The sequence below is a fragment of the Heterostelium album genome (genome assembly GCF_000004825.1).
Source record: "Heterostelium album PN500 unplaced genomic scaffold PPL_scaffold15, whole genome shotgun sequence".
Lineage (NCBI taxonomy): Eukaryota > Evosea > Eumycetozoa > Acytosteliales > Acytosteliaceae > Heterostelium > Heterostelium album.
Window position 1 is genome coordinate 247,344 of NW_008805077.1, and position 12,983 is coordinate 260,326.

Genomic DNA, 12,983 nt, shown 5'->3' on the forward strand with positions numbered 1-12,983 from the left:
GTATTGTAGGTATTCAAACAAAACTAAAACAGCAGTTTTATAGATATAATAATTATAAACCGAACCTACATACTTGTCAAAATCATCATCATTTCAGCATTTACATAATACCAATAGAAAGTAGAAAAGGAAAAGTTTCATACTTTTAATAGATAATATTGTGTATGGTATAGTTTTAATTGTTTTTGTTATGTATTATTTTGTGTAGATGTGTGTTTGTGGTGTATGTGTGATAAAATAGAGTAGATAAAGCAGATATAAATTAGTGTAGTGGAGATGTAGATTAAAGTGTAGTGATAGTCGATCGATGGCAAGTTGCAATAGTGAAAAAAAAAAAAAAAGAAAAGAAAAGAAAATAATCATCGGACACAACATAAACATTGATCATTTTTGCATTGCATTAAAACATAAACATACAACTGAAATCACTGTGAAACTTGGTTGATCAATCATAATAGATAAACTTATATATTTATAAACAACACAATAACAACAACAACAACAATTTGGATAATTTACAAGCAATGAAACGAATATGAGTGGAATATAGGAATTAAATAGAGTGGTTATAGTATTGGAAAATAATATATGTGTATATATCAATCAAATTGAATTATCGAGTTTTATATTATAAATAATTTGTGGGGGAATTTTAATCAACCAATGAAATAATAATAGTAATAACAATAATAATGATAATGGCAATGATAATGATAATGACAATGTTCAATTAATGATGTTCCGAGTGGTTTAATTCAAATTCTTTTTTTTTTTTTTTTTCTCATGTTATATTACTAAACTACAGTATATCTTAGTTACTGAACAACTCACACTTGCACTCTACTACTTATTACTTTTCTTTACTAATATGTTAATATCAATCATCATGATTTATATAACATCATTCACCGTTATTTATGATCATTCATCTTCTTTTTTCGCTTTTTTGACTATTAAATATATGCGTATACAGTATCTAATGTGTACTCATCTCGCCTGTCTGTTCACCAATAGACTACCACCACCACCACCACCACTAACACCAACAACAAACAGGTCGTCGATGATCATGATTAACTAAATATCACCACTCATACCACCAAACAATAATAACAACTATAATTGTTTAGTTATTGGATTTATTTGTTTTTTTTTTTTTCGAGAAATGATAGCTCCGATTAACTTGGAGATGTTATCATTTACGACTTGATTTTCAAGCAAAACCAACAAATATAACACTTCACCAATCACACAACTTGTTCTGTTCACTTAATTAATTCACACACACCAATTGGTTTCAATGTTGATGGTATATTGGGTTGAGAATTCAACACAAGTTCCATCTGTTCACTATTAAATTAATTTAATGAGTGGAACTAAATTTATTCATAAACAACATACCACCAAACACACATTGTACTTTTATAAATACTATCCACATATGTTCTCTTCACCATTTCATTAGACCAAACATTGGATAATTAATGGTATGATGATTAGATTAGTTAGTTTTTACCCAAAATCATTTGGTGTAAAGGTTAATTGAAATATAGTTTTAGGATAATATAATACATGTCTGGTTGGTTTGTATATATTCATATTTTTTTTTTTTTTTGATGGTCTTTAATTATTATTTGTATTACCTTCTCTTCCCTCCTCACCATAATAATAATGTTCATCACATCAAATCCTCAATAAAGGAAATAAAACACACACAAATCCAAAATTGGGTGTTTATCATCCAAATTTAACTTTTTACCACTGCTGCAAATCATCATCACAACAGACAGTTAGAATTAGGTGTGTGTGGTGTGGGTGTGGAACGGCACACACAATGTTTTTTTTATAAACACACAACATAGCACACACGCTATCTAGATAGTGTTCGACAACCGCCACCACCATCACAATCACTACCACGTCTATTCACCATTTCTCTCTTTATCATTTTGAGTTTGCAAACTCAATACCATCAATCAAACCTCCCCTAAGCTTCTCGGCGCAAGCTTAAGAAAGAGATGTTTTTATTTCATTTCATCTTAACATAACTGATTGATATAAGAAACACTCACCTCTTGAAAAGGTTATAGTGAAACAACAACAACAAACTCTTATCACTAAATCACCTTTAACACAACACACCAACAGCATTTGAGAAGTTTCCTTTCGCCCTACTATGTTCATTGTTATTGTTGTTGCTGTTGTTGATATAATTTAAATTAGAGTTGTCATGTGACTAGATAATAATTTCTGAATATAATGTATTATTATATTATTTACATTGCCGTTGTTTGTTATGATTACTATTTAAATTGAAATTTTATTTAAAACAAAAACAGCCAAAATAATAATAATAATAACAATATCAATTTCACAACAATAATATTATTGCTTAGCGAACACCCAACAATAAAATCATTAGTTAGTTAATCAAAACTCAAATTGCTGCAATTCAAATTCACTCTCCTTTACAACAAAAACATAACACTCATTTGAATAATTTTAATTAATATATTTATCTTATCAAATTTGTTGTTGTTGTTGTTTGGCAGACAAAACAAAACTATCCATTATTTAAATTAAATTAAATTTATAAATTTAGTAAATGTCTTTTCATACCAATAATATAGACTATCAATAAATATTATTTATTTTTAAAATATACTAAACACATCGACACACACACATAACACCAAATTAATTGTTGCTCTAAATTTAACAACTACATATACTTTGTATCAAATCAACAATAACAATAATAACATTGCTCTTCTAAAGATCAAATTTCTTTGTTTGCCACCAAACACACACCCGCCTGGCTTCATCCCCAACCCAACCTCTTCTTTTTCAAAACACTAGTTTAATCGGTGTTGATCACCACCACAAACACTACCACCAAAACCAACTTCACATTCTTCTTTGTTATTGTGATATTATTATTTATAATCATCATCATAATAATAATAATAATAAATCAATAACCATTTCTTTCAAAAACATCACTCTTTTCTCCTAAAAATATAATATAATTTTAGACAATCCAAAAACTATATTTTTATCATCACCATCAAAATCAAAAGCCATAATTACTTAATTAATTAATTAATAATATCTATCCTTTAATTGGTTTATCAACATCATCTAAATCTTATTTTTAGTAGTATTCAGTCTTCTAATAACTTATTTTTAAATTAATTAACCACAAACAGGTCCAATAGCAATCATAAGACAATCAATCTTACTTGGTAAACAAAGTTCTGAAAACACAGCTCGATATTAGATCTTCAATCTTCAATCTTCAGTCCACCAACCAATCAACAATCATTATTTATTAAAAGTATTTGCAATTTGCCATTACTTTTTTTTTTTTTTTTTTTTTTTTTTGGTAAAAATCATAACGATTATTTAATTTGGAAACCCTTTCTGTAACATTACTCAAAACCAACAAATCAATCCAAAATATCGACACACAACAATAGTATATCAAGTTTAATAGTATCATTAAACTTTTAATCAATTTTTATCAATCAATCAACCAACCAATCAATTAAATTCAATTTAATTAAATAATAATAATCACACTAGGTTGAATTCAACCCACAATACTCAATTCCACTTTTATATATTTAGAATACAAAAAGTAAGTGTTCAACAACGATTTTTATTCAATCTCAATCAATATTTATTAAATTATATTTTTTTTTGTTATTACCACAGTGGGAAGAAATAAGATTACGATTGAGAGAATCACAAATGAAAGAAATAGACAGGCAACTTTTACAAAGAGAAAAAATGGTCTCATAAAGAAAGCAATGGAGCTATCTATTCTGTGTGACTGTGATATTGCTCTCATCATTTTTAGTAGTAACAATAAATTATTCCAGTACTCTTCCAAAGACATGGACAAAATACTCATTAGATATACCGATAGTACTGACAATTCAAGAAAAACCTTAACAAATCAAGATGTAAGTTTATTAATAATGATAATAATAGTTTGTAATTAATCCATATACTAATTTATTTAATTTTAGTATAAAAGAATTTTTGGAAATAAGAAATTAAAGACAGAGAATGGAGATGGTGATGATGACGATGATGATTCACCATTGGAGGATTTGGGTGAGACTCCAACCACTCCCAATTGTTCGTCAACCAATCAGAGTCCGTTACACGTTGGAAACAACAATAGCAACAATAATAATAGCAATAACAATAATAACAACAACAATAGCCATAGTCAATCATCCAATTCAAATCAACAAAGTAATAGTAGTAATCAAATTTCCAGTTCAAACAATAGTATACCTTTTCAATCGCTTGGCTCAAGCCAACAGCATCCATCGCAGAATGGCTATGTCATGTTGAATTCCGTACCACTTATCCAACCAAAGTATCATCCCTACAGCATGGAGGCAGACTTGGCACCATTGACGCCACGATCTGCCGCCGCCAAATACAAAGGATATCCGATGGCAGGCATGGAGCTTCCACACAAGCAACCGTATGGCGCGCCAACTCCACCCTCGCCACTGGTCGCCTCAAAAAATGGAATGATGAAGGGACCACCACCTGGAAATCACCCATACCATCCATACTACTATGATTTCGCTGGCTATCAATATATGTACCAACAGAACGGACCGATTCCCCCACAATCGGGTGGTCCTGCTGGCGGTCCCCCAGGTGCCGGCTACATGAATCCCCAGATGCTCTCCTACTACAACTCACTGCCACCTCAACAACAACAAAGTATGCAACATCTCCAGTATGCACAACAACAACACGCTGCTCATCACCACCACCAACAAGCTGCACAAGCACAGGCAGCTCAACAGCAGGCACAGGCACAGGCACACGCTCAACAGGCACAGGCACAAGCTCAGCAGGCTGCACAACAACAAGCACAGGCACAAGCGCAGGCACAGGCACAAGCTCAGGCTGCACAACAAACACAGGCACATCACTTACAGAATCCAGCATTACATTTATCATCGTCTCAACATCCTTCGTCATCACCACTGATCCATCCACACTCACACATTCAATCGCAATCCAATTCCAACTCTCCGCTAATACATCATCAACCACATCCATATTCTCAACATCAACAACAACATCTTCAAAATACAAACGAATCTTCCAGTCCACATATAAATTTCAATTCCAAAAACAACAACAACCATAATAATAGTTCTAGTAGTAAATCCAATCATCACAACAACAACAACCATCACAATAGTCATCACAGTCAATCAAATGAACATACACCAACACTTAACCCATTTTCCAAACATTCAACAGCAGCCAGTCCATCTAATAATATTCAACCACCTCCATCTCTTTCAATAAGTTCACATAACAATAACAGCAACAGCAACAGCAACAACAATAACAACAGTAATAGTAGTAGTTCAGCATCAACACCACCAATATCACCAGCAGTCAATTCACCCAGTGTCACCATTTCACCTGCTTTAGTACCAGTAGTCACTTTGGAGGACGCCAACAAACCGAAACCCAAAAAATCGTTGAGTGTTGTCATCCCCGAGGCATCACCTCCACCACCCCCGAAACCTCCAGTCGGCTATGCCGGTCTTGGCATCATTCCTCGCGCTATTGCGCCACTCAACCAAGATCTCCCACCAAAGCCAGCGGACACCCCAACACTGCCGTCTCCACGTGACTTTTATCCCGATTCGATGGTCGACATGACCCCGAACGGATCGTTTTTCCCTACACACTACCACTGGCCGAAACCTTCACCAAGTGGAGTCACCGGACTCACCACACCCAGTCCTTTTGATATCATCTCATTCGGAGCACTTCCATCGCCTGGTAAATTTGGTTTCTGGGGAGAAGGCAATCAGACGCCTCTCAGTCTACTGCAGTCCTTGTCAAACAACGACGATGACAAAACAAAAATAAAACAGGAACCAAACAACGGAAACAACAACAATAGCAACAGTAGTAGTAAAATATCATCATAAATATTATTTAAAAAATCAATAGAGTATATTATAGAATAAAAACAAAACAAACAAATCAGTAAAAAAAACCTCCCGTTTATGTGTAATAAATAAAACAATATATATAAATATTATTTAAATTAATTTTGAAGTCTTTTGTTTTGTATTTAACATTAAATTGTAACGATTTGCTCATTAATTTTTTAGAGATAACAGTTATTAATTTTTCCAAGAATGGTTTAAATAATACTTTAGATTTATTTTTTTGTATTTTGAATAGTTCTTGGCTTATTTCGGTGACTATTGATGGACCTCATCTATTTCTATTACCTTAACCACAGTTTCTAAACCTACTTTGTTTGCATTGCCAAACCGACTTTAACTAAACCAACTGATACTACAATTACTAGTCTACTTTTCTTCAACTTGCCTTTACCTCATAATATCTTATTTTTTTATTTATCAATAAATCAATAAATATTGATTTTATTTATTTCACTGTCACTTGTAATTACTTATATATTCTAACGAAAAGATACCAGAATAGAGATAATTAAGTTTGATGATTAGTAAATAGTTAACTTTCTGAGGTATCGGCCTGGGAGAGTATGCTTTAATTAAACCCAAGATATCTTTCAAAAGAGACCAGGTGGTATTAATCAATTCTGAAATTAATAATCTATTTTTTGATTTGTAGGAGATAAAAAATCTTGAAAACTAGAATAAATAGATCAAATTACCAGGGTCCTATCTCTTAAAAAAAAAAAAAAAGTTAGTGATAAAAAAATGAGAAGTTCTTGATTTGGAAAAACACATTTTAATTTAACCAGGTGTTTTTGTTTTCCTTTGTTTCGAAGCTATTAATTAAATAATTTAAGGTGATAGTGTTTTGAAAGGTTTGTGCAAGTGTGAACTAAATCAAAAAAAATCTTCTTGAGACGATACTTTAAGATTATTCACCTCGGATAACATGAAAAAATTTGCAAATTTTTTTAAAAATTTTTTTTTATTTAAAGTTTTGATAGATTTTATTAAAATCTTTGATACTAAGGTTATTTTTTTTTAAAGATGGTAATTTATTTTTTGTGGAATTACATCAGCAACATTTTTTTATTTTTTCTATTTAAACACTGTGATCACACTCCAATATTATTATAATCTCTTTATTTTATTATCTATTTAATTTATAAATTTAAATAATTTAAAATAAAAAAAACATGTCATCAGATAAAAAACTTTTCGTTACTTTAGTTGTATTAAATGTGTTAATGCTTGTTAGTGTGGTAATTGCAATCTCGACCGATTGGTACCATATTAAATCCGATTATGATATTTTGGCTACTGACATTGAGACCACCTACAATCTGTTCTTTAATTATGTAAATATAGAATTTTTTAGAATATATATGTTTTACAAATATTTATTTACTTTCAAAAAAAATAGGTTGAAACTACATACGGATCTAAAGCCTACTATCTTGATTATATGGATAATAATACTAGTAAGTTATTTGTTGCGATCGGAGTTTTCCAATTCTTGGCTGGAATTTCTTTGGTTGTCAGTTTCACCGCTCTGAATATGTCCAATCGTAAATGCACCAAGTCCTCATTGCAAGTCAACAGAGTATTTTCAATTTTCCATTTGTTCTTCCAGATCCTTGCTATTTTCAGCTTGTTTGGAATTACCGCTTCTTTCCAATGCGAAGACAACGCCATTGATTTCTCTGGTTTCTGTACCAAGTTTGCCGGTAGCTACGATGTCGGTATCATTGATGTTAGCTGGGGACCAAGCGTAGGTTGGGGATTCGGTATCGTTTCATTCTTTTTCTCTTTTATCAATGTCATCGTTGTCTTTAGAAGAGCGAAGCATCTTGAACACCACTGCCACGCTCATGGTGGATACACCCAAGTCACTGTAACCGCGCCTCCAGTGTACTACCAACAACAACAGCCACAATACCAACAGCCATATCAACCACAGTACCAACAACAACAAGGTCACAATCAAAAGCAATTCCCATAGATCCAACTCACTGAATGATGTACCTTATTTTTTTTTAATTATTAATAATAATTCAAAGAAAATAAATCCCCAAATCAAACTCATTTTTTGATGAAGCAGTTTTTCATCAAACACAAGATATTTCATCTATTTAGAATTTGTTTTTTTTAATTATTATTATCTATTTAAAAACACAATCAATATTCATTTTTTATTTCTAATAAAATTTGTTTTTTAAAAAAAAAAATAAAGTCACCTCATACTAAATTAGTAAATCTACCACATATTTAACGCTATAGTAAACTTTCAATATTCAAGATTTTTTCAAAATTCACTGTTTTATTCTAAAAACATTACACTATGTTAGAATAAAGGTTCTTTTAACAAAAAAAACTTATTTTTAATTTTAATTTTTTGTGTTCACAAAAAAATGTAAAAACATTTGAATTGTTGGCCATATTTTGTTTTAAGAACCTTTTTTCATTTCATCATCCACCCAAAGATGTCAAACAACAATAATAATTCAACACATAAATTAGTAAATCTACCACATATTTTATTATCAAACATTGTTTATAATTTAACAGATAATATCGATCAGATTTGTTTTAGTTTAGTTTGTAAAAGATGGTTTGAAGATAGAAATAGATATCTATTGTTTGATACCAATACTTTATATTGTATCGATAAACATAGTTCAAAAATCACTTTGAATTCATATAGATCGATAATATCTGAATCACTTAGCAAAAAGAAACAATGTAGCATGATAGTCATTCCTTATATGTACGGCAATGTTGGTAATTATGATCATTTATTAGATCCTGGTAATTATATTTTTTCTTACATAACAATTATTGAATATTATTGTCAACTATTTACTTATTTATTTTATATTGTTTCTATTTTCTATGCAGATTCAATTGAAAGTATTGATGAAATCGATCAAAGCATAGTAAAGGTAGCACTGAGCAGAGAAATACACTATATAAAAGAGGAAGGAGAAGATACAGATAAGCTATTTACTCGATTTTTTGATTTGATTAGCAAATCTAATGTAACTACTATAAAAGATTGTCAGACATTAAAGTATGGAATACCAATGAATATCACCTCACTGCGTTTCGATCTTTATTTTAAGGAACGGTTTGTCAAAGGTTGTTTTCCACCCAACTTGAAGAAACTGAAATTTGTCGGGGATTCTGATCAGGTGTTTGAAGTTGGTGTGTTGCCTGATACATTGGAGAAGCTTGTGACTTATAGTCTCAATCAAATATTGGAACCTGGAGTATTACCAACATCATTGAAGATTCTTAAAATCTCTTATTCAACACCTGATAACTATCTCAAAGTTGGATCATTACCACCAAATCTTCAGGAGTTCTTTCACACAGGAGAAGATTTTAAAATTGATTCAAACGTTCTACCAAATTCGCTAATCAGTCTTAAGAGAGTACCTGTGTCATGGATGAATTCAATCAAGCAACTCGAGAATCTTAGATTGCTATCGTTGGTAGGCAATTCTGGCTTTTTAGATCTGAGTGATCTACCTCAAACATTGACAGGATTGAGCATTCCCAACACACTAGTGTTAAAATCGGCATTTCCAACTTCAATAAGACATCTGAATCTGGGCAATTCAAAGTATGACATCGATGAATTGTTCCCGGATCGATCACTTTATCATTTGGATTGTCTACAGCTGTCGGCATTCAAACAAGAATCTCTTAATGGCTTGAATATCAAGATATTGAGCCTAAACGATTTTCCTTACGACAATGATTTGGAAACACTCAGAGTCATTCCGTTTGGTGTTGAAACACTTGGGATTTTTACATTTGGTGACTTTGATTTCAATCAGAATTCACTTCCATCATCAGTGAAAACACTCGATATTCACAATATGAACGGTTTCAAACGCCCAGGTACTATTCCAAACACTGTGAATCATCTTACCATTCGAGATCACAGATCTGACTTTGTCATAGCAGAAGGAGTTCTCCCAGACTCTATTCAAAACATTAAATTGAAACAACTGCTATTTCCAATAACAAAAATGGTTGACAACATTTCATTCGAGACCTATGATGATAATAAGTGTTCGATTCGAAAACTTGATGATCAATATTACATCGTATTTGGTCATCAAAAAAATATCGGATTCATTGCAAGTCTATTCCACAAATCAATGTTTTTAGACAAAGTTAATGTGGTAAAAATACTTAATTCTAATCATTAAATAAATTTTTAGGTTAAGTTATTTTAAAGTTTAGGACTTTGTTTTATTTAACTTTTTTTTTAACCCCAGATATACTTTCTGGTAAGATGGGAAGTTAAATCATTGAATGTTTGAGTTGAATTGTATTGACCTTTGTTAATAGCATTTAATGATTGTACATTTGAACCTGACGGTTTTGAACTGAAAAAGAATAAAAATTGAATATTTTCTAAATTTAAAAAAGGTTTAGAGAAAAAAGGTAAATGAATTTATAATATTTACTTACTGTATAACATTATTTAGATGATAGAGCTGAAATGAAAATAAATTTATAATAAGTTCCTTATATATATTGTTTTTTTTTGGATAATTTTTAAGTCGACATAGAGTATCGATGAAGTAACAAAGTTGTGTTTTAAAAAATTTATTAATAAAAAATGTTAAATGTGATTAGTTTGTGTAAGTAAATTCGAATCTTTGAAGATATGGGTTTTTTTAAAATAAAATTCTATTTATATTATTTGTAAAAGTAAGATCTGAATCTTGATTGATATAAATTCCAAAATGGTGTCTACATTATTAATAGGTTTTAAACACTATTGAGTACAATTATATTTTTTATTTTATTTAAATATTTCACACCAAGAAATTAAGAGGTGACAAATATGTGAAAAATTCATTCTTTTAATTTTTTTATTGTGTTTGTTTAATAGAATGATAATTATCCAAGATATTTGATTTCATTATACAATATTCAATCACTAATTATAGATTGGTTTAATAAAAAAAGAGAATCCAATTCCTATTAACACTCGTGAATTCAAATTTTTTATTGTATTTTTGTACTTAAAATTTCAACAAGTTTAGAGTGATGAAATATTCTAGTAATTAAGTTTCCAGAATTTCCTTTGTTTTCATAGTAACCATATAATAAATAATAATTATCATCCAATTTTCTAATAGTTTGTTTGTGATTAAATCCGAAATTTCCAATGATATTAGTTATTGTTTTAACTGTATTTGGAATGGTGATATTGATATGAGATTGGTACTTATAGACAAGAGTTCTGACTGAAGATGGTACCAAATCTAATGTTTCATTGAGATCACTCCAACCAAGATCTAGCAACTCGATGGTGTTTGGTAGATTTACTTTAGGTCTATCTTTGAAACTAAAAACACAAAGTTCTCTTAATGAACAAGATTGATCGTTGGTAGCACCATTGTCATCAAAGTCCATTATCTTCCCATTTGAATTTGACCAGTCAATATAAAATTTGATTTTTCCAACACCAGACGGTATCGTTATCTTTTGTTCTTTTGAATTTCCACGTACTATAATTTCATTGATCTTGATGTTTGATGGAATTGCATGTATAATCTTATTTTCATATTCCAATAATTCCAAGTGATATTGCGATGTTTCTGGGAATATTTCATCTTTGAATGTATAATCTTCAAAATAGAATTTTTTCAATGATGTTGGCATTGTTCCTCTCAATATAGTTCTTGGAACTATAAAATCGAATGATTTTATAGTTGGTGGGAGGTAGTTAACATTGAATATAGTGTTACCATCTCCTTCTTGATAAGGAAAATAAATAAAAAGTGATTGAAGGTTGGGGAGTGTTGATATTTCTTGTAACCATGAAATAGGCAAGCAAGATTCCGCTGAATATTGTAAATCTTCTTGATTAGGTTGACTATAATTTTCAAAAGATAAAAATTCAATAGACGATGGGAATACACCTGGTTGCATTTGATATTGATATCCATTGCTACTTTCAAGTGAAAAATTGAGTAAACCTTGTGGTAGAACACCTGGTATAATTTCGAAATTATAGCTATAGAGATAACATTTGAGTAAACCAACAGGAAGTACACCTGGTTTCAATAAGAAATTATAGAAATTGAGAGAAAATTCAAGCAAACCAACGGGAAGTACACCTGGTTGAATTTCATAATCATAGTTATTTAGAGTAAGTGTACGCAAAGCATTTGGAAGTACACCTGGTAGAATCTCTTGTTTGAAACCTCTTCCAAAATCCAATACCTCCAATGAATTGGGAAGTGATCCTTGCACAAGTGGTTCATTGAAATTGTGGAATTCAATAGATTTGATTGACTTTGGTAATCCATACTTCAGTGTTCTACAACCTTTTAACATTGTTACTGATTGTGATTCTGATAATAATCTATATAGATACTCCTGATTTTGTTGTATAACAATATCAGTATCAAGTGAAACAACTGAAACATTGCTGGGAATACTCTTGAGGTTTCTAGCATCATCTTTGATAATTTTAAAATTAAAATAGTTAGCCTCATAAACAATAATTATCGATAGAATATATATAAAAATAGAAAGTATTTACCAAAATGATAATCGTAATTATGATAAGTTTTATAACCAATAACAAGCAAACAATCGGTCTTTGATTGAACAGATTTCATAAAGGTATTTTGATATGATGGTAAGTTGAAATGCTTATGATTTTGATTGATATCAGTGGTATTAAGCGAGAAAAGGTCGATACTATCAGTGTTGAATAATAAATATTTATCTCTATCTTTGTACCATCTCTTACAAACTAAACTGAAACAAATGATATCGATATTATCATCTAAATAACTTATTATTTTATTTAATATTAAATGTGAAAGATTTACTATTTTATCTGTTTGATTATTCATTTTAAGTATTGTTAAAATGATCGCAAATTTATTCTAGAAGTTTTTCAAAAATCAGCAATCTAGATATTATTTTAAAATTATTGGTTCAACAATTTTTTAT

The 12,983-nt window shown here is 30.4% G+C and overlaps 3 protein-coding genes across 3 annotated transcripts; 2 read left to right on the forward strand and 1 right to left on the reverse strand.

The window, feature by feature from the left end:
- Positions 1 to 868: 868 nt before the first annotated feature.
- On the forward strand, positions 869 to 6,837 carry srfC (MADS-box domain-containing protein; the record flags this gene model as incomplete). The annotated part of the gene is made up of 4 exons (XM_020581580.1): positions 869 to 998; positions 3,718 to 3,968; positions 4,035 to 5,838; positions 6,800 to 6,837. 4 exons carry the CDS (start codon positions 869 to 871, stop codon positions 6,835 to 6,837), a joined length of 2,223 nt encoding a protein of 740 aa, XP_020427896.1.
- A 349-nt stretch (positions 6,838 to 7,186) lies between these two features.
- PPL_10818 (uncharacterized protein) lies at positions 7,187 to 10,210 on the forward strand (the record flags this gene model as incomplete). Its single annotated transcript, XM_020581581.1, has 6 exons — positions 7,187 to 7,348; positions 7,414 to 7,580; positions 7,641 to 7,979; positions 8,443 to 8,798; positions 8,889 to 8,926; positions 9,833 to 10,210. The coding sequence occupies 6 exons, from the start codon at positions 7,187 to 7,189 to the stop codon at positions 10,208 to 10,210; spliced, it is 1,440 nt and encodes a 479-aa protein (XP_020427897.1).
- Positions 10,211 to 11,018: 808 nt separating this feature from the next.
- fnkD-2 (FNIP repeat-containing protein) lies at positions 11,019 to 12,883 on the reverse strand (the record flags this gene model as incomplete). Its single annotated transcript, XM_020581582.1, has 2 exons — positions 11,019 to 12,481; positions 12,565 to 12,883. The coding sequence occupies 2 exons, from the start codon at positions 12,881 to 12,883 to the stop codon at positions 11,019 to 11,021; spliced, it is 1,782 nt and encodes a 593-aa protein (XP_020427898.1).
- Positions 12,884 to 12,983: the final 100 nt, after the last annotated feature.